This window comes from Colossoma macropomum, unplaced genomic scaffold, assembly GCF_904425465.1.
Source record: "Colossoma macropomum unplaced genomic scaffold, Colossoma_macropomum, whole genome shotgun sequence".
NCBI lineage: Eukaryota > Metazoa > Chordata > Actinopteri > Characiformes > Serrasalmidae > Colossoma > Colossoma macropomum.
Genome location: NW_023494797.1, coordinates 105475 through 128499, shown reverse-complemented (window position 1 = coordinate 128499; position 23025 = coordinate 105475). Strand labels below are relative to the sequence as shown.

The 23025-nt window shown below is 37.8% G+C and overlaps 1 protein-coding gene across 7 annotated transcripts in view; it reads right to left on the bottom strand.

Moving 5' to 3' along the window:
- The window catches only part of hoga1 (4-hydroxy-2-oxoglutarate aldolase 1), a 40372-nt gene extending 23786 nt beyond the window's left edge, over positions 1-16586 (bottom strand). For 2 of the 7 annotated variants that reach the window (XR_005008005.1, XM_036583915.1), the window contains exons 1-4: positions 16324-16582; positions 15662-15792; positions 11681-11898; positions 10814-10942 (exon numbers count right to left, since the gene is read on the bottom strand). Coding sequence is in view for 6 of the 7 variants with exons in the window: in XM_036583915.1 (XP_036439808.1) it covers positions 10814-10942; positions 11681-11898; positions 15662-15756 (442 nt within the window). In the remaining variant the exon portion in view is untranslated. The other 5 variants (XM_036583917.1, XM_036583911.1, XM_036583913.1 and 2 more) reach the window with 5 other exon arrangements.
- Positions 16587-23025: the final 6439 nt, after the last annotated feature.

The window sequence follows — 23025 nt, the reverse complement described above, 5'->3', positions numbered from 1 at the left end:
CTCTGCTGTCGCCAGGAGAGGGCGCACTTCCGAATTTTTCGACTTCATTAGAGAGGGAGGGGGCCACGAGTAAAAAAAGGGTCGCCAAATATACTTTAGCAACGGCTGAAACGCGGAGTTATACATTCCCTGTCTGAGTGGATGTTATCGGCGATCTGTTCTCCTGTGACCGAGTGTGAGTGACGAGGTCAGTGGTGTAACTGTACTGTCCTACAGTGAACTCACCTCTTTACTAACATCCTAACAACTTTAGCGGTGTTAAATCACATCTGCAGCGCCGTGTTACAGTGCCAAACCGTCATATCTTAGTATTAGTGCATTCTCGAGCAACGAAAGTGAAAGAAAGAAGTGGGTTCATGTTCGAAAGTAAACTGAGGAAGCTGTGAGACATTGGAGAGCGGGAGAGCGCTATCTTTCCAGGCTAGCTGTTTTTAGCTGCTGGCTAACTTGAAGCAGCGCTCCGGCACAACACGGTGAATTGATGATACAGTAGATCAAATAAGACACAAAATCACCGCTTTCAGTTTAAACATACCTAAAAGGAGGACTCCGTTTGTCTGGTGCGAGAGATTCATGTTGCAGATAATGCTTTTACACAGCAAACGTCAGATATACTGCGGTTCACCCCTTAAACTACTACAGTAGCATAGAGAAATCCAGTCGTCGCTAGCTGGTGTCTGAATACTGTGATATGCTCTGACATGGATGTGTAGGAGTGACAGCAGTGACCTACCGAACCGAGTTGACGATGTTGAGAAACTAAAGAGTTTAGCACTGTTGTGGGCCACTTGTTTAGCATTTGTAACGGGGTAGCCAAGTGCTCATCACCAGACAGCTAAAAATAATCTGTTTTCTTTCTTAAATCATGACTATTACAAAAATTGCAGCTGTGCATTTCAAGCTGATAAAAACAGCTCAGAAACTTTCTCCCACTCTTCCATGACAGATTAGTGAAACGTTCCACTGTTTGCCGAGTGTTTGTCATGATCCGACCATAAGTGATAGTTTAAAACCGCAGTTAACCACCCAGGAGCAAAATCAGCCTTCAAACGTGAAAGAAATAATGATTTGACATTTATCGCGATATGTATCGATATCGAATGATATGAATTTTGTTTATCGTGATAACGTTTTTGGCCATATCGCCCAGCTCTATGTACAAGTACACAGTGTAGTGAAATTACATTCCTCCAAGAAACACGGTGCGACATGGAACAAAACAGACAGGACAAAGTGCAAACGTGCAGGCACAAGTATGCAAAAAAGTAACTAGTTACTTCAGAAAGTAACTACTGCACCATTTTAAGGTCAAATGGAAATTTGGAATAAGAAGCTGGCAAATATGAGGCCAACCTCATCAGCAATCTTAATGTTTTACCTTTCAATGTTAAAGATCTCTGAATGCATGCACTACAAGACTGAGAAATGGGCAGTTTGTCATCTCAAGGGTAATTAGCAGGACTGTGCAGTATTGCATTTTTAATATGGTGATTGTTATTAAAAATATCACTGTAATCATTATTATAATCATTATTATTGCATATGACTTACAAGTATTGTTCTATATAATCCCATAAATATGTTAAATTACTACCTTTTTCTCTTTTTAGAGAAAAGATTTAGATTTCTACCTCTTTTTATTATTTTTTTATTTGATACTTTGCAAGTTGATGAAAACATCACTTTTGCTCCAAACAACATCTCAATGGAAATCTGTACAGTGACAACAAAGGAATCCTAAATCTTAAATTTATGCTAGGCTAGAAATGTTAGATGAGCTGTCAGATGATTAAGTTAGCATTTGTCTCTTTCTCTTAAAGGCTTTAGATTGACTGTCTCTTCACTGTAAACTTCAAGCCACATGTGATCTAATACGGATTTTACCATAGTCACACAAATCATTGGGGTCCAAGCACTATGAGGACAACAAAGGTGTTTGTGGTGGCCTCTGGCCGTAGAAGGCAGCAGATGGCTGGATTTTTAAGAAAGATGTTTTTTTCTTATGATTAAGGCTGCTAGGTGACATGTCCACTAAATTTTATTCAGTTCCATTCAACGTCCATGGCAGGGATTCAAACCCACGACCTTAGATGTCAAAGATGGATGTTCTCATTGTGAGCCACAAGAGGCCTGTGGCACAGCTGCAATCTTTAAAACAAGTTATTGGAACCACGCACCATTTTAGGACAAAGTAGAAGAATAAACAAATTTGTTTATTATTTATTTGTTTCTGGTCATAGAAGGCAGCAAATCATTGGATTTTTAAGAAAGACCCACAACAATCGTTATTACATCGTCCAACATCTATGACGACTTTAATCTTCAAAGGCAGATCATGGTTCATGGTGAGCTACAAGGCCCACTGCAGAGCTGTTTGTTTGAGACAATTTATCGGTACGGGGCAATAATAAACCAAGCACCATTTTGGGAACTAGTTCCCACCTTGCAATTATTGTGATTATTGAGAACTATAATTGAAAATTAAAATATAATACACCCTCAATTTGTCATTTCGTATGTTTGCTTATAATCAGACAATTATTGATGTATTTTTAGCCTTTTAAGGCATAATAAGCCAGGTCACACCAATTTATTCAGTCACACTGTATTTAAAAGTCAAGAGGTTTTAAATAATTATTTGTCTTCAACTCTACAGATTTTTAAAGAAAAAATTAATTTGATGAAAAAAAACTTTTTACTGTGCAAATACTGTACGTTTTTTTTAAGCCTTGTATTTGCACAATTGGCCGACTCGGTGGAATGCGTAACACTCAGAAATGCTCTTTGCCAAAGGAAAAATCCAGTAAAGCTTTCCACTGATTGTATATTCCATTTATTCATTCATTCATTCCTTTATTCAACACTGACATTTGCAGTTAACGGTTTGTAGTTAAACATAGCTGTTTTGAGACCAAGTTTGAGACAATGTAAACACATTTCAGGAAGAAGTAGGAAAATACCAGTTTTCAAACTCTAATGATTTACAGAAAAACAAAAGAGTTTTTTTTTTTTTTTAAGATTTGTATTTGCGAAATTACAAGGCTCAGTGGAATACATAAAATTCAGAAACTTTCTTTGCCACGAGATATTGCAAAGCCTACAACCATAAGTGTGTTTAAAGTCATAATTTGCATTTAATGCTGATGATCTCTCTGCTGGCCATAAAAGATGTTACCATTTCTGATTCTGTGGCGTGTGTGAATGCATGTTTCTGTCTGTCTGCCCTACGATGGACTGGTGACCTGTCCAGGGTGTATTCTGCCTTCCACCCAATGACTGCTGGGATAGGCTCCAGCTCCCCCATGACCTAGAAGGATAAGCATCTTAAAAAATGTGTGTGTGTGTGATTCTGTGGCCAACGTAACTTTAAATCAAATTTCCACATTTCCTGTGCAATTTTGGAACATACATATAATTGCAATATTTCAGATGTTAATGAGATGTGTAATTTGAATCCATTATCTTTTCTTTGTCAATCATACAAGGATATAATGACATTTCAATAAATATGCACCAGATTAAGTATTGTAGGGGCTTATGGCAATCAATTTAAATGAAACTTTGCATGCTTCCTCAGAAAATGGTAGTGTACATTTTTCTTGAGTTTTATCACAATCACATAAAAACTAAAGAATCTGTAGCCCCTTAGGTCAGAAAAAGCCAGGCCAAACTGATTCATTGATGTCTCATGGCCATTGTTTGCAATAAAGTCAAGATTTTTATTATTTACCTACAGACTCCACAGACTGTTTTAAGACCAAGATTGAAACAATTTGACTAAAATTCACAGACTAGTTTAAAAAGCTCATTTTCAAACATTAATCAATTACAGAAAAACCTTAAAGAATTTTAAATAATGTGTTTGATAAAATGTCATTCTCAGTGTAAACAATGATATGAATTGATTATTTTGATCCAAGATAAAATTTATAGGACTTATTCTTATTTATGCTCTATAGCTCCACTTCATGGCCAACTGAGGTCAAACTTTAGAGGCTATAAGAGATTGCCTATGTGAACACACGTTATAATTTTTGTGATGATTGGCCAATGCTAAGCCCTCCAAATGCTTGTTGAAATCTTACTGGCCAATGGTGGCCATATTTGTCCAATGATTGAGTTGTCCTTAATATATCAAGTTCAAAGTACACTTAGGATGCAGCATGCAAAGTTTCAGCTCAATTGGCCAAGCAGTAGCTGAGAAACAGATTTTTGGTTGTTATAGAGTAACTGGTATTGAGTAACTGGTATCAAACTCGGTGGGCTTCCACAAAATCATATAGGGTACAGGATTTGGTGTATCTGTAGCCATTTATGTGAATTAAGCCAAACCCAGGGGGGCTTAATTGGCATGTGGCAGCCATATTGTTTAGAAAAATTAAGATTTTATGGTAATTCTTGACCTCCAAACTCCCCTGAACATTGAGACCAACATTGTGTGGATACCTTGAAAAACCGCAGACTAGTAGAAAAATGTAATTGTCACATATTTTGCTAATAATGACAGGAAATCAAGAAAAATAATAATAATAATATTAAGAAGAAGAAGAAGAAGAAGAAGAAGAATCCCAGCAAAAGCAATAGGGTTCCATGCACCTATGGTGCTTGGACCCCCCAAAAAACCTAGCAAAAGCAATAGGATTCCATACACCTAAAGGTGCTCAGACCCCTAATAATAATAATAAAAAACATTTTACTGAAGATCAAAATATGATTATTATTAGAATAAATATTGCTGGGTCCCTGTAATGATTTAATAGGCCATTTATTAGGATTAGGTCTGTTTTTGTTTTTTTGCAACGAAAAACAAAGACTGGAATATACATTACGTCTGTATAATAAAATCAGATCTGCATACAGAATACCACCATATTAGAATGTCTTTGTCTATAATTGCATTTTCAAATACTAACAAAAACTGATATTAACTCTTCCAAAAGTTCCCCCCACAAAAATGCCCTTCAGCCAAAGTCTGAGCATGCCACTGTTATCGTTATTCCACAGAATTAAACAGGCTGTTTTATTATTGTGCCAGTAAGATAGGCACATGTAAATGACCTCTGCTCTGTTTGGCTGCCCTGTATTGTGCCTCATTCAAAAAGCAGTCCAGGCTAAAACACTCCTTGTAACTTCATTGTAACTGGGTGGAGCTAAACAGCTGTAGGCTAAATAAGCAAATATAAGTAAATGTGTTGGCTTTGTTAAATTCTAAACAGGCTGTTTGTGCACCTTAGTTTCCATATATTGACTACATAGAGACTGGGGCATGAATGGTGCATTTTGAAATGTTAACAATGTTTTAAGTGAGCAACAGAGAGCACGTCAGAGTGAGCAACAGAAAGCCTCCAAGAATGCATACACTAGGTTAGATTAGCCCCACATAAGCAAGGTTGATCTTTTGTTTTGTTTTTAATGCTGGTGACCTTCCAATATGCCTTCGCTCACCTGTTCACACAGTTGCAACAGGCCGTTAACCCAGAAGATAGCGGAATTGGAAGGCAGAATCACGCTAGTGCATCAAATTAAGGAGGTTGAGAACCTGCTAGATTTCATGCAGTAGCCCTTCATGCCAGACCACACTGCTGGACACCAACATGCAGCATTCACGGCGGTCCCCTCCACTGCAGACCAATGCACAACCTTCACACTGGTCCCTGCCGTTGGACACAAATGCACTGCATTCACAGACCTGCCACTTGACATCAATGCATGGTACTCACACTGGCCCATGCTGCAATCTACCCCAACCACACTGATTACTGGAGACTATCATCAGAAACCTCAACAGAGACTCGACAATCACCTCTTACCTCTCAGGTGCCAAGGTAAGTGATATCGCACAGCAGCTTCCCAGCCACCACACTAGGCATTGAAGCATTCATAATGTGATTATCCACATAGACTGTAACAATATCAAAGATGTTTGGCTGGCAGATTTTAAGTCACAACATATTTTACAAATGACTATCTGAAACTAGTAATGAGTACTTCACTATCCCTGTAATCACTAGAAACCGATCTAGAATCAGCCACTCAGCCATGGGTATAAAGCTAACCCAGCTAATCTTATCAGCATCAAGTCATCTCTGTCACCCCTTTGCCTCCAAACTGTCTAGCAGGCCTCAAAACCTATGATTGCTACAAAATTATTAATAGATCCTAAACACAGAAAAGGCATAGGCATGATTAATTCATTTAAAGATTCTTCTTCAGTATGATATACTGGATCATCTGAAAATTTTGACTTTAGAATCTGACCAAGATACTGTGAAACTGATTAAATCCTGGTTAAACAATCTGTGACTAATTTCGAAGTAGCCTATACAGAGTTGACAGGAAAGCAAGTGGTGGCAAGGGGTGGCAGATTTCCATCAGATCTACTATCCAAGTAAAAACACTATCCAAATTTGTCACTATCCAAAGACAAATGTTTTGAAGTTTTAGCCACAGAACGTTTTGTGGTAGCTAGGATCTACAGGCCTCCATGCAATCCCTCTCATGCTGTCGATAAAAAAGCTAAATTTTTATCTCTGTACATTGACCCAGAAATGCTGATCCTAGGTGATTTTAATCTGAACTGGTCAAATAATACATCCAAAGTGTATGGGAATTGTGTGGGAATCTCTCTCTCTCTCTCTCTCTCTCTCTCTCTCTCAATTACAGATCCAACACAAACAAACTTACATGACCCAGCCAAGTCAACCCTATTAGATTTAATGGTATCCAACCGATCATTTTAATGACCGGGCCTTCTTACATGATCTGGTGCTCAGTGACATCCCAGATATCAACCAAGTGTTAGACTATTTTAGCAAAACTTTCTTGGTGGTGGTAAAGAAGCATGCCCCTCGTAAAAATATTAGAATTCGAGATAGATCGAACCCTTGGTTCAACACTTGAATATCATCCTTGCTTAGTGAAAGAAATAAGGAATGGGCCCTCGCAAAAATAGGGACAGAGATCAATGGCTTAGATTAGGACAGCTAAGAAATGAATGCACTTTCTACATCAGAAAATTACTTTGTTATTTACAAATTCAGCTCTTTCTATACACTCCTTCTATATCTGATCAGAAGGAACTCTGCCAAGCATTTAATACTCACTTTGCAGCTGCTGGACATTTATTTAATAATATTAACACATAAGAACTTCAATGTAATAGATACAGCCCCTGCCCCCTGTCTATTTACAATTCACTTTTTCTCTCCTTGCATAGGAGCTTAATAATGATATTAATATCACAAATAATAATAATTCTTGTATGCGTGCATGTGCGAGTTTGTTCTGTTGCAAGTACGCAATATGGCTGCCACTTTACATCTGTTTTTCGTTTGTTTTGTTTTGTTTGTGTGTATGCTTTGATGTTTCCCTGCTGTCTGAGGAGTATGCCATCATTCCACTGAGATAGCAGCTGAGAGTGATTTTCCACCCATGGCTCAGAGGCTTCTGGAGCTGTCTGTTAGAGCAACACTACATCACAGCTATGATGCAGCCTGGACCGGCCGCTCGAGTGACGCTGTACTGTGGCTACGAGGCTGCCCAGACCGGGGACTTGATTGACGCTACACTGCAGATACTGCATATAGCTGCTTGGATGATGCTGCACTGCTGCTGTGGGACTGCCCGGACTGGTGGTGTCTGGCTACAGTAAAATGCTCCCCCTTCGTGACTAAAGACATTTTTGGCCTTCGAGGCGTCCTAGGCTGGCTGCCTGTGTGACGCACCGTAGTTGTGGAGTGAGACATTCCCCTGCGGCTAAGGACTCTTTTCGGGCTAGCTAAGTGACTCTATACTGTGGTCATTGTAATCCACCCTCGCTAGCTGTTGGAAATGTAGAGTTGTGTGTGTGTGCGTAGGTGTGTGTGTGTGTGTGAGTGTGTGTTCTGTGTTGTTTTATTTATTGTTGAATATGTATTTTGTTATTTTCTGATCTTTTTGTAAAGCATCCTTGGGTCTGAGAAGGGCGCTATATAAATTGAACTTATTATTTTAATAAATACAGTCCCTGTCCCCGGTCTATTTACAATTCACTTTTTCTCTTCTCACATAGCAGCTAAAGTCCTCAACACCATCAACACTAAAAAATGCACAGGAGAACATAGTTTGGATCCCTTTTTTTCCTGAAGCTTGCAACCCTGATCATTTCAGAACATACTACATACATTTTTAGTCCATTTCATGCAGCAGAATTCCCAGTATCTGGAAAAAAGCACATGTAATTCCAGGCCACAAAGGAGGAGATGTCTCAGATCTTAATAAATTCAGACCCATCTGAAAATTGTCATGTTTAACCAAAATCTTACTGAATACTTACTGAATGGCTTAAGAATTTCACCTTCACCATGTAAATTCTATTTTGTCTGACTACAAATGTAGTTTTAGAGAAAAAGCCAAGTCAAGTCGAAAATAAGGTGCAGAGATATTTAACAAGCCATGACATGTAGGTATATGCAGTCAGATTATAACATACATTAGCACAGCAGTTGGTAGAAATATACAGTACTTGAGAAGAACACAGTACTAGCAGCAACGTTCCAGATCCAGTGAGAGAGGTCTGTGTGTGTGTGTGTGTGTGTGAGTAAAAGTGTAAAGTATGTGTGTGAGGGGGTTTTCAGTTCAGTCCTTGTGAGTTTAAAAATCTGATCGCTTGCGGAATAAAGCTGTTGCAGAGTCTGGGAGTGATGCTCTGGTACCTTCTGCCACACGGGAGCAGTTGAATAACTCTGTGCGAGGAATAGACGGGGACGTAAATGTCCATGATGGAGGGGAGAGAAACCCCGATGATCTTCTCAGCCGTCCTCACTATTGCTGTAGGGTCTTGCGGTCAGAGGCATTGCAATTCCCAAACCAGGAGACGATGCAGCTGCTCAAGATGCTCTCCAGAGTCCCCCTGTAGAACATGGTGAGGATGGGAGGGGGAAGATAAGCTTTCTTCAGTCTCCGCAGGAAGTAGAGGCGCTGCTGGGCTTTTCGGCCAGCAGGCTCACACAGCGCCGTGGATTGTAGCAAGCCTAGCGCGCACCTTTTCTCGCAGTTTGTCTAAAAGCAGAGATTGTGGCTGATTTCTCAGCTGTAGCAGGCTCTGGTGATGGTAAACGTTGGTGCTGATTGTAGTCATGATTTTTGAGTTTTTGTCGGGTTACAGTGACAGATAGTGAACAAAAAAGAGCAAAAAACACCGCATGGCTGTTCCCGTAGTGGCTGCTGCAGCTACACACCGTGCTGGCGGAAGTGGAAAAAAAAAGCCTAGCCTAACTCTGCTACTACACTCATCTTAGACAATCTTTTCACTGCCATTAACAGAAAGAAACATTGTGCAGCAATGTTCGATCCTCAGGCTAGGACTATTTAAGATCTACATTAATGGCATTAAGAACGCCTTTGCTGGTTGCTATTACACTTATATGCCAATGACACCATTCGGTACTGCTTGGCTGACTATATTGGTGTCACAGTGAAAAAAAAGTGCAGTATACTTTTAATGCCCTACAATCGGCCTTTTACAGTCATAAACTAGACTTAAATGTGTAGAAAACTAAAATCTCTAACATGGATTTTAACACTTTAAATCACAACTCTGAAGAGATCTAACATTGAAAGAGTGAATACAAGTACCTTGGCATACGGCTAGACGACAAATGCACTTTCAAATACCACACTAACAAGCTCATGTGTAAACTAAGGCAAAAACTTCCCATATCAAAACAAAATGTACACAAGAAAAAAGGTTGCACACAATGCACACAAGAAAAAAGGTTGCATGAATGGTGTCATCTGTTATATGCATCTGCAACTACTCTTAAATCTAAAGACCCTGTAAACCACTCTGCTTTAAATTACATTACAGGTGACCCCTACAATATCCATCACTGTATACCGTATGAAAAGGTTGGCTGGTCAACTTTGGCTGTGCGTTGGGCGACATACTGGCTCCTTTTTATCTATAAAGTGCTTGCTGGCCATATGCCATCGTACATCACAAACATGCTCAATAATGAAATTTAACACACTCGTTCCAGTGATTGGATTACCCTTCAGATGCCAAGAGTTTTTACTGAACTTGGAAAATAAGCTTTTAGTTACAGTGCACCGGAGAGCTGGGATTCATTACAGGAAACTCTAAAGCTTTGCTTGCTGGTGTCACAGTAACATTATAAACTTTTATTCTCTAACCACCTCCACTCACCCTGCAACTATTTTATTTGATTCTAGTTAGCTATTTATTTGATTTTGGTATGTTTTAGCTATTGTTTTACATTTACCATTCCTTTTATTTATTTCATTATTAACATTTACTTTCTAGTTACTGCTATTATTTTATCTATTTCATTTGTCATTTGTTTATTGTATATTAAAATTAGATTTTTCTTTTTTACTCATAAGTCTTTTTTTGCTGTGATATGTTTTTATCAAAGCATTCGAAATGTTTTTACAATCTATTTTTTTTCACTACCCCTATTTCTTCAATTCCTGCTTTCTGTATAGGATCCACTGCAATGTAAACAAAGGCTTTGCATTTTCGTTTGTTTTCCCAGAACATGCGACCTTTGACTGCTAGCTTTTTTCGACATGGGAAGTAAAATGTAAATTTACATTTGACAGATGCTCTTACTATTTAATGTTACACAGGCAAATGATTTGAGCATTATGAGACTTGCCCATGCTATACTTTCACTGGTATAGCATGGCGTGCTAGCGAAGTTCTCCAATTTTTAAATATTTCACATTATATAAGAAGTGGGTTTATATAGTATGTGGGTTTATTGGGGCTGTTTCTCCTATATATGAATGAATGAATGAATGAATAACTCACACTCGCAGCCAGATCCAGCCATTACCAGCTTAGCTTTTGGTAGAGTCAGTCTAACTCTCCTCACAACCTCTACTCGCTCCTCTGCTGTCAGATACGGGTACTCGCCATTAGAGCCTTGAACCACAAGACCTGCCAATCAAAAAAAAAAATACAATTGTGATGCACACAATATTTTCACAATCTGTTCCTTCTGCCATTAAATATAGTGTTATTATTTAATTTGTCAAAAAGTAAACAACAGATGTGTTGTGCTTCAAATGACAATAAGAACATATAAAAAAAGTATATATGCAAAAGTTTGGGCACCCCAGTCAAAGTACATGCTGTTGATTTTTGAAGTAAAATAAGTACACATCCTTGACCGAGGTACAAAGTACAAATTTGACTGATGGTGTCAAAACCCCTCTGTATGACTGTATATTATAAATGCAATGTTAGGAAATAATGAACTGAAGGTACGTATAAGAAGGTAAAAATTACAAAGAATTTTAGCAACTCAAGTAACATATCGCTGCTGTTGGAACAAAACCTAGTATCTCCATTTTTGTCTGTCAGTTTTTGGTATAATTTGACAACGCTTGTTGCCCTTTACACCGTGTGAAAATTACATGATTAATGAACCAAAAGACACAACCCAAAATTACGTAGAAAAAAAGTCTGGTTCCTTTGACTTACATTAAAAGTAAAGTAAAAGTAAATGTTTTTTGCTTCTCCTGTAAAGTTCTCATTTTGGAGATACTTTGTTCACCAGCAGCAATATTAAGAGCTCACAATTAATTAATTAATGTAAAACTGGTTCACATTTTCTCAATCCAATAATACCAATAATGGCAACATAATTTAGTTATATCTGATCATTATGCTTACCTCTAAAAGGTATACCATCATACTTCCAAAGATTTTCATCTAGGCTTTGGTAATCTACATCGCCCTCCTGTGTAAATGGAGTGGCTATGGGAGGATAAATGCCACCAATATCAAGCCTTTGACCAGCACGCCCACTAATACCTCTCCACACAGAACTAACTCCTCTTCTGCAGATATGATGAAAATTTCTGACCGATAACATGCCTCTTGTTTTTGATCTGGAAACAAAAACGAGAAAAAGCACAATTTTATTAAAATATAAGAAAAGAAAAACAAAAAACTAGGAGCAATGTGAAAAATGTGGAAAGAGCCCTGCAGAAAGCATATAATGTGACAGGACAGCATTTTATACAAGAGTGTATCAGGTCTGGGCTCAGCTGAGGGTTTCTTGTGAACAGCAGAGCCAACCAGGTCTGTTAATGGTTAAAAAACTCAGCAGGAAAAAACAATGAACACCTGCCCTTTTGCCCCTTCTTGTACAAAGTGGCCTTTTTGATTTTTTTTTTTTTAAACAAATAATTCAGGTCTTTAGCAGGCACCGTGGATATATTTTGAATGTAAAGCTCCAGATATGGCACGTTTTCTCAAGGGGGGCATCCGACAGCCTGAAAGATATTTGTTTTCTACTGATTCCCAAAGGCGAAACCAATTCTTAAATTAAATTTCACCCTTAGGACCCAATGAAAGCTTCAAAATATAAAATCTGGGTAGTTATTCAAAATAAACTTTAATTCCATGTTATGACATGATAATGTCCATTAGTTACTCAAATACTAATTCATGAAAAGGTCATTGTTACAGTGTGCATGTCATCCTGCTTTACCCTCTCAATTGACCCCACAGAATTTTGATTTTGTTTTTTGGGGCGTCCTGGTTAATTAGGGTATCCCACTCTGTTTTATTTATTTACTTTTGTTGACACCAACTTAAGCAAAGCAATTTTATGTTTTTTTTCCCCCCAAGAAAGGCTACTGTAAAGAATCTCCGAAAACACAGGGAGGACAAAATGTGCCAAAATGATCAATAAATAAATCAAAACAGAAATAAATAAATTAGCAGCAGAAAAGTAAAAATTAATTAACTGATTGCCTCACTGACCCTTTGCAGACAAGACTGGATACCTCTGCACTATTGATTAATCAAAGAGACAGCAGTGTGTACACTTGCCTTGTTTTGAAATGCTGCTAATACTTCAGTGATGGCAGAGGACGTAAGCCAAGTTTCCATGCAGTTACGCTTGATAGTGGGTGTATTAGACAATGCTTATGTTCTGTTTCAGGTAGAGGGATTAATTGCAGAATGAAGAGAGTTTAGCAGTGTCTGTGGCTGTCTGTATCAGGCAGGCAGATATTTTATGAAACTGTGCCCTAAAGACTGCATCATTATTTATCATTAACAACCAGCCATTGACTGGGTGTCCGGACAATGTTATGCAACACAAATTCTAAGCTGTAGCAGAGTTCACTTGAATAGTATTTTTCAGCTACAATACATGTTAAGACCTATATATACTAAATCAGGTGAAAGTTTAACATTTATTTTGTTTGTTTTACTCCCTGCTTGCTGTGGCCCACTAAAATCATAATTGTAAAAAAAAGTCAATAAAAAAGCAAAATAAGCACTACATTTCATATTTTGCATGGAGTAATGGACATATATATTTAAAATAAATATTTAAGAAAGTCAGCTAGGCAGCAGACAAGGTAAAGATGGCTCATAGCTATATGATTTGGCTAGCCCCCCACATATCCAACCAAAATACATATTAGACCACTAAAGCAAAGGCATGAGAGGCATATGAAATGTAAACAATTAAGACACTAAATTGACCTTCTCTCATCAAGTCAGAGAGCAGACAGAGCATGGAGCAGGAGAGATAAGAGGATCAGAACAGGGAAGAGAAAGACAGAATACAACAGGGAGGAAAAGAAAAAGGAGCATCAACAAAGCTAATGTATTAATAAAAAATTAATTAAAAGTTCATTTGTGATTCACGTCTCATCCATGGCAGGGTAATGCCCACTTTAGTATTATATCACTTACTCTTTTTAGTGTGTAACATGTTTTTTACCAGATACACAGTTATGTCCCTACAACTTATTGGCAAGCAGAGGGGTATGGTAGTGCCCCTCTTTATTCTCTGTGTGCCCCAGTCCACAAGAAGTCTAGAAACACCCCTACATTACTCTATAGTATATGTGTTGCATACCTGAACATCACAAGAAGCAAAAGTTGAAGTGTATCGTCTCATACAGAGGTAAACATAGTGGGCAGTCTATTGCCAAACGACAGCTGTTTTGAGGTCAGGTAAGAATCAGTCACTGCTGATTGTGTATCTCATCACTGTTTCCACACTGAATCTCATAAAATCCTTTGGAAATGACCAAAGATCTCAATTTTCTCATGCTAGTTATCAATGATGTACACTGATAATGGTTTGAGGCAATGGCAGATATCAACTGTTGCTGACAAAATAAGGTGAACAGCACCTACAGAAAACAAATCAAATTTCATTATCTTAAAAAATGTGTCTTAATAAACCTTTAATCCCCATTTAATTGGATAGGCCTGTGATACCTGTGGCTGCGTCCAAGTAGCCCACTCCATTATTAGATTGGCATTGTTTCCATATTAAATCTCATGAATACAGATAAGTGGAAAATAAAACTCTTCTGAAACTAACAAGGTCCAGACCTTGGTGTCCTTATAGCTAATTACAGCCACGCTTGCAAGCCAACTCAACAGTTTGTTGGAACTAAGTTATTGTTGCCCACCTCATTAGCATAGACTGGAGGAAGAAATACAGAAATAAATAAAAGAAATAAATATAATATTAAATTATTTCAGTATTCCGTTTGTGTATAGTTATTCATTTATTTATGCATTTTTTATCCACTTTTTATGTCCTTTTTCTACTTATTTATTTAGATATTATTTTTTACTTTTCTGCAACTCATTCATTTATTTATTGATTCATTCATTTGGTTTCATCCTCCATACCTAAAACTATAAAGGTCAAATGCTCAAAATAATTTGGATATGTTAAGTGAAAGTCGCATGCTTCCTTAGCCAAGCACTGCGTACTTTGAAAAAGTAGTGATTGCTGAACCAAATCAAATAGTGATTGCTGAGCCAAAATACTTTGAAAAAGTAGTGATTGCTGAATACTAAATACACTGTCCTAAATGTATTCAGCAATGTATTCTATTACATCATTAACTATAATCATCATCATCATCATTAACCGCTTAGTCTAGATAGGGTAGCGGTTGTATTCTACTACAATAAAAAAGTAACATATTCAGAATACATTTAGAATACTTTTAAATAATTATTTATAAGGCACATGGAAAAAAGGCTTACGTAATTCGCATTTTTCCTGGCTGTTATTGGTTGGCAGGTTTCGTCACCTACTTCTTCTGTTAATACGTCTCATAAAAAATCCGCATATCATTTAAATGAAGTTTCAGTACAACACGTTCACTACTGCAGAGATTATTAGTTTGATTATCCTTCAAAAGGGCTTAGTAATGCTGAGATAAATAACTGATCATCACATTTATCAGTGTACTCGAGCTCTAGCAGGAACTTACACGTCTGAAAAGAAGCCATTAACCTATAGAGTTTGTCTGATGAGTATATTTGCTATGTGCCATGCGCTGAGTTTAAAATTAGTTAATAAGTAAGCACTGAAGGTGTTTCTTTTGAAGGCTGCATGTTTTTTACTGGGTTGATAAGTATTCTAAAACTGCTCTCCTAAAAATTTAAAAAGTAACCGTAATCTTAATGCTGCCTTAACAAAATGAATCTTGTACGGAATACTTGCTTAGATTACGCTGTAACTTACATCATTCCGTCATTAGGGATCATCAGTTCAGCGACGGGTTTGTGTGACTTCTAGAGTTATTAACAAGAATATCTGATTACGACTGCAGGAGCTAGACTGGTGTAAAATGCAAACGGAGCCAACGGGTTACCTGCCTGGTTTGCTTACAGACGTCCCGGTGTTGCATCCGATTCAGTTCCCCCTGAAAATCGTGTTCCCTTTGAGAAATCAGGTCCTCGGGCACGCGCATTCAGGAAAGAAAAACCAACGCCATGCAACGCTGGAACTACGGGAAGCGAAAGGGTCCAAAAAGCTTGTTTCCACCGGCGGAGAGCAATACGAAAAGTATTTCCCAGTAAAATGCTACCAAAATCGGTCTTTTGTACGATTTATTTCTGTTCACTGTGATATAACATTATTTCTGAAATGCCAGTTCTGTGTTTGTTGTGTTTATTAACCACCGCTCGTGAAAATAAAAATATAGTCATCACGATAGCTTCATGGTTACTGTTATTAAGAACGCAACACGTTTTGTTGGAAAATATATAAAACAAACATATTACTCGACTCAGTATTTTTATGCGGTACAGACTTCACCATTCTGCAAACAGTGTAAACAATAGGACCATATGTAGACGAGTGAAAAGTCTTATCCAAATGTGTTCCCCCTACCAAATATAACTCAAGAAGTATCTGTTATAAAAACTACTATAACAAATTAATTATAATAAATAACTAAACTGCTGCAGGAGCAACAGAGATTATCTAAAGTCACTAAAAAGAAATAGAAAATGAATTCTGATCTTTTTCCACTTACTGCGAACACCTGGCTGTTTTGTGCAGTAAACTCGTTCAACTCGGTCAAGTTCCTGGCACACGAAGCACGTCCAACTTAGACAAGGTTCACTTCATGTGCGTGCGCAACTGTGAAGTCCGTCCCAAATGCACACGTTTACACTTAAACCAAGCACCCATGAGGTTCTGCAAATAAGTAGCTAATTTCAGCCTCGTACCAAGCTGTTTGGTCGCCGCTCAGAGAGGTATTCTACGAATCGAGTTAAATCTATAAACCATCCTTTTTCAGTAATTTTCGGGTAATTTTCATCTATTTTAGTTCCACGAAAGAAGGTAATCTTAAACCCTGCTCAGTTACCATGACAACGTTTCCTTTGGACAAACCTGCTTTGCACCAGGCTGAAGTTGATGCTTAGCGTAGCTTGATCAAGGCTGTGTCCGAAAACACTGTCTAATCATACAGTATTCTGAGGGAGGTAATCGTGTCCGAATCTGATGTTTGTAAAAAATGCTGCTAAAATGCTCAGGTTCTTCAGTTCGGCTGTTTTTTGAAGGCAGCGTAGATGTAGATCCTTTGTTTAGAAAAATTAGGAGAAAACACCAGCACTGAGACTGTGCGCTAACTTATGAGTTAACACAGACTGCAAGGCATCGAGACAGCTGCCATCAGTTTTGGACATAGCCCAAAATTCTATTGGACAAGCCATGTGACGTCATATACTCGCCGGGTTAAACATTACTCTAGAACAACGTTACGCCTCCATACTGTTCAAAAAACTACATACAGAGCGTACTATATATACCATTTTATTTTTAATATACTGTGAGGCCTAATAAGATCTAACATTAGAGGTGTAATTACTTAAAAAATACGATTAAAATATAAACAAATATAAACAAGTATTAATTTAGAAACAGTAACTGTGTTAAAAAGGTTTAGAATCAGTTCAATTAGTTACTGTTATGAAAAAGAAAACTAACGTGGAGAAAATTCAAAAAGTCTTAAACTACATGAAAGTGTTTTAAATCAGAGATTTATGCCCTATAAAGGTATTACAGACCCCCAAAATATTTGCTACCATTGCTTGTGTAAATGTAACTGTAATACTTACTCTTGTGTTTGCCTGCTGTGAAGAGTTAGCTAGTTGAGTTAGTTTTTCTGCACACACCCTATTCACAACCTGCACTTAAAAACTTAAAGTATAGATGTAACCAACTGCAGCATCTCTTAATCACCCCACAAGAGCATGTGACATAGCCATTGACATGCAATTTTACATAGTGTGGATAATAATACCGTACCCTGAACAGAGGAAAGATCTTTTTAAAAAGATCACATGGAGGGACATTGATTCACTCCTTAATTAATGTGTACAGATTTTAAAACAAGTACATTTTTATTAACAAGAGCAAAATATATATAAAAAAACAACTTTATATTAGTGATTTGTTTGCCTGTGGCAGGAACAAATCCTCAGTTAAATTCTTTACGAAATGAGCATATTAAAATTACTTTCAAAATTTTTTCTTACTTTCCAGCTCCAACTTTCTAATTTTCAGTTATACTTTTTTAGATTTTTTTAAAGTCATGGGAACATCTGCTTCCTCTTGCTGGTCCTGGATGTTCCTGCATTATCAGAGGATAGTTAGTACTGCTGAACATTACAAGGTTTTGGGGAACATTGTTACAATCATACACTTCTCTGAATATTATAGCATTTATAAACTCTTCAGTATGTATCCCTGGAGGATCACTATAGTCAGGATATTTCTCACCTTTACAAGATTTTTTTTTTTTTTTTACAAAAAAGAGTCATCGCTGTACATGTCTATGTGGTGTTTCTGAAATGATGGGGCACTTCCATTTCTGATCCAGTTCTGCCACATATTGATTCGTATTCTGTACAAAACTATTATGTAGATATGTACACTTACCATTCTGGAGTACTCTTTATATTTCATATTTACCTGCTGCCATGTGTATTTTACACATGCTGCTTCTAACTCTATGATTTCAATGGAACGATGGATAAATGTTAAATTAATATTAAATATTGCAACTTTAAAATATTTAGTCTAATAATTTCTCCAGATCTGTGAGTTGAGAATAGCGTACCCAAGCCAGCAGAGAGTATTAGGACATACAGTGTATGGAGGTTTTTAATCTATAATCTTTTGTAGAGTTTTATATCACAAATCCAATTCCAAAAAACTTACAACAGTGATCTGCAAATCCCTTTCGACCTGTATTCAATTGTAAACATAACAAAGACAAGATAGTTAATGTTTCAATTAATTAACTTTATTATTTGGCATCTGAGGGATCAAAGGTCATGGGAATTCAATACTGTTTTTTAGCTTTGCCCCTTACACATCTTTTGATTCACCCCATAGGGGAGAAAAAACAAAAATATTTACAAATGCTTGTTGAGGAACATTATTCTTAAACTAATAAAGTGTTTTAGGCAAAGTGGTGAGCACCCATAAAGGACTCCTAGATGTCCTTTTATATAGTGGCATTATTGTGTCACCAATTTGAAATAATTTTGAAACATTTCACAATGTTTCTAGTCTTTTGCCCCTTCCCCACCTTTTTTTAGAATGTGTTGCAGGCCTCAGTAGTAGTAGTGAGGGGTATCATCTATTTCTCAAGGTCCTTTAGCAAAACTCTATCATAACACTGTAGAAAATGCCAGTGATTTAATATTTATCAACAATGTACATTTTAATTGCAAATGTGAGCAAATCTCTCATCTCCAAAATCATTCATCTGGAGAAAGCAGCTGATTTAGACAAGCAGTTTCAGAACAGCAGTTTTACACCATGCCATGGTCAGTCACATCACAGCATCTTGGAATGTAATATGTTAAACTGTGGGTATAAGTGTATAAAATATGTTACATCAACATAATAGCTGCTGAATGCAGGACCACTTTGCAATTTTTTGGCTAGCAAACTATTCTCAAGCCATCAGTGACGCTAGCCACGTTTACTATAAAGGTGCATAACTGCTGCACCTTTAAAGGTGCAGCAGTTACATTCTGGCACATTTAGGCAATTGTAAATAGAATACATCCATGTATACACCTCAGTCGGAATAGACTAGTCCAATGGAGGCAATTCAGAATACAATTTCTATCCGATTGAACAAGGTGGGTAATCCTGTATATAATCCGTTAAATATAGAAGAATAATAACCATGTAAACACCTGTAACTGATTACATTCCCAATAGGAAAGTTTAAGTACATTCTACGCATGTGCGTTCGCGCCATAGCGTAAGTTTATAACGTTCAACATGGCGGGAGCCAAAACTGGTCTGCAGAGGAAACAAAGTTTATGCTTTGCTGACTAGACCTCACGTCATGCTAGCTATCATGGTAACGTCTACACTAAGTCATTCTCTACGCATGCATGTCATTTTGGATCTGATTATTTGTAGGGTGAATGTAAACAGAGATTTTCCATCAGGATGTTGAGGAGAGTAAGCATATAAACACCTCAGTCTTAATCTGTAATCGGAATGTATTCAATCGGATTGGCAAAAATCTTTGCATGTAAACACAGCCAGTGACACAAAAAACTCCAGCAACACTGCTGTCACATTACTAATTACATTATAACATAAACTATTTGTGCTAAGAATGCTCCACCAACAAATAATATCCACTTGGTAGTGGTCCCTTTCTATTGATAGATAGGGTAAATAATGCCTATTTTGTGCAACAACAGATGGGCTATCAGTCAGTATCTGTAAATATGTACCTGATAAAATGCCCAAATTCCACAATGTTTGTCTACACAGGAAAATGCTGCCATATGTCTTTTAACAAACATCCAATAGGACCATTACAGTGGTTCTTTCCCAACCAGTATGTCTACTCAATAACTGAAAGGTGCTCTTTTAACAGTTTTTCAGTTCTATTTTCCGGAAGTATCCAGATTTGGCCTTTATAGATAGCCCAGGCTCTTTCCAAATGTTGTGTGTGGCTATATCTCAGTGGGTCAACAAAACATATTCTGTGGTTCACACTGAAATGCCTATACCCTGCATTATCAAGTGCCCCCATGTAAGCTCTCCACTGATCGCTGATAATTGTTGACCCTCTACCCACATGCCCTCTAATTACTGGGAGCAAGTGACGTCGTGATCTTTTTTCCACCAGTCTGAGAATGGGCCTTCTCCTGTCCTCTCTCACACTCAGTAATCCAAAAACCCACTTTCTTTTTTTCCAGGTGTATACATATGCACATACATATTAAACACTGTTTTTAAATAAAGTCGACATACCAGCTCAACCGTGTTAACGGGATCTCCTCGCAAACTCGGTGATCAGAAAGGATCCTGGTTTTAGGGTCACGGATCGGATCATATTTACCATATAAAGATAGACCAGTCACCGGTTATGCTGATAGGGCCGTTTGCTGTAGTGATGGACTGGCGGGATGAGTCTGATTCCTCACGAGGCTCATTCACACGGTCAACAGCAGCTGACCACATTTTCAATCCGAGCGCGCTGCAAGTCCAGACGTGGCGTGCGTGAAGGTCTGGAACTTTCTCGCACTGCCGCGTAGTACACGCGGGAAAACTAAAGCGGTTTTGACTTGTGTTAGAACAGAAGTTACAGATGTCAGTGTATCCCTTGATTAAACTGTGTAAAAGCCTACAGTAAATCTCTCTCTCTCTCTCTCTCTCTCTCTCTCTCTCTCTCTCTCTCTCTCTCAGCGCGCCTGGTTAAAAGTATCTGCTTAAATACACGCAAATAAACACAACGGCATTATCGAGGTCGTCCAAAATTATCGACATCATATTCATTTATCATACGATAAGTCGAAAACGTAATTATCGCGACAGGCCTATTTATAACTAGTGCTGATCTACTTGTGAACGCCTGATATTTAGCAGCATGGAAGTTAGTGTAAACATAACGTTACCAGTTCACCACATTGGTAGCTATCAAAAAAGATAAAGTGAGTTAACTTAAACAGTTATCACTGCCCTAAACTGTCTCATGAGAAAGACTGACACAAAAAGACTCCCACTCGTCTGACTTGAGCTTGATGTAATTGTTATAGCTATATCATATTCACTAACCTGACGTTCTCTGAATTATTTAAACAACTCTGCATGTCTGTCAGAAAGATGCTTTGCTAAGTTAAGTAGCAAAGTAAGGAGGTGCTGGCTCCTTTGGTCTGTACATGTTTACAGCATCTTTTGCAGACCGGTTTTGATGTGTCCACGGGGTTGCCCTGACTGTCAGATGTGTATGCAAAATAATTCCATATTTCGCTTCGTGCGTGTGCTTTTTCTACAAGCCGAGGACAGTCTGCAAAATCGCTGGTATTAGCAGCCATGCTATGCTTTCTCTTCTGACTCTGAGGTAAGCGCTGGAGTGCTGCGCGCGCACACTACCCACAGCATCAGTGATGCATGTACGGTTAAAATCATGCATTTCAAAAGGAAAAAAAAAAGTTTAAGTTAAAAAAAAACATTAAGTTTTAATGCTCACTGTTATTACTGTTGTTATTATTATTATTAAAACAGGCTAAAGACAGTATAAAGGCTAAAGATAGTAAGGATAGTAGGAACAGCAGGGGGGTGCTCCCAAATCCAACGGTGCAGCACAAGAGATTCCTATGGCTGGAGTTAAGAATCCCTGCAGTAGAACTTAACCTGCATCACAGCTCTCACCACTACAACTGAGCAGATGACTTGGGCAGTAAAATAATGTTTGATACTACACGTGCCAGTAGTTATAGTTGCTCAGAAATAACTGACTACAAATAATTAGAGTACAACTTCCATGAGCACTTGGACTTGTTATGGAATGGAGATGTACACAAATACACGCACAAAATGTTGATCTTTTTTGTATTCATACAGGTTTCATTTCTCCTAGCATGTGTAACAGTTTTGTGGCATTGTACAGCCCTAATCTATGTGTTTCAGGTCAACAGGTTTTCAGGTCTTTTTCTAAGCACAGATAAACTCTGCAGTATTCCTTTAAAGTTCTTTTAAAGCAGGCTGAACAGCTCACTATAACACATATACTATGGGTAACAGTGAGCCATTCAGTTGAAGCCCAATCATCAGTTAAGACATATAAAGCCAGATCTGAACATAGAGTTCTTATTAGAAAGATCCGATATCATCTATTATCACAAACTCTCTCTGTCCTCCCAGTCGCTGTCCAGCACTTCTCCTCTTTCTTTTCATTGCACTGCTACAGATCATTCGCAGGTTTTCACTCATTTTCGATAGTGTGTGTGCGCTTCCAGAAACACTGTCTTGTATCAGAACAATTTGGCGAAGCCATAATCCTTGTGCAAACCTATAAACAAAAATAGTGTCACTGATGCAAAGCACCACTTTTAGATAGTTTCTTCTTATATTGAATCTTCAGCCTGCTGACTGTACCTTACTGAGTGGGTGAGTGACAGAGTGCCACCCAAACAGTGATTAAATGAGCTTGTGTGTAAGTTACAAGCCAGGTCTATGAGGTGCTTCCCATCTAATAAAAATAGCAATATACCACCAAAAATATTAGATATTACTCTATATTCCAAACATTTTCATTTTGTTTGCCTTAAGTGTCTGGACAAAGACCTTTTTGTTTTTGTAGTATTTGCTTTCAAAAATGCATTATAAAAGCACAAACAAAGCGAAATGTGACAGATTTTTTGTTGTTTGCTAACATGAGTAGTACTGGACAAGGATTAAGCAT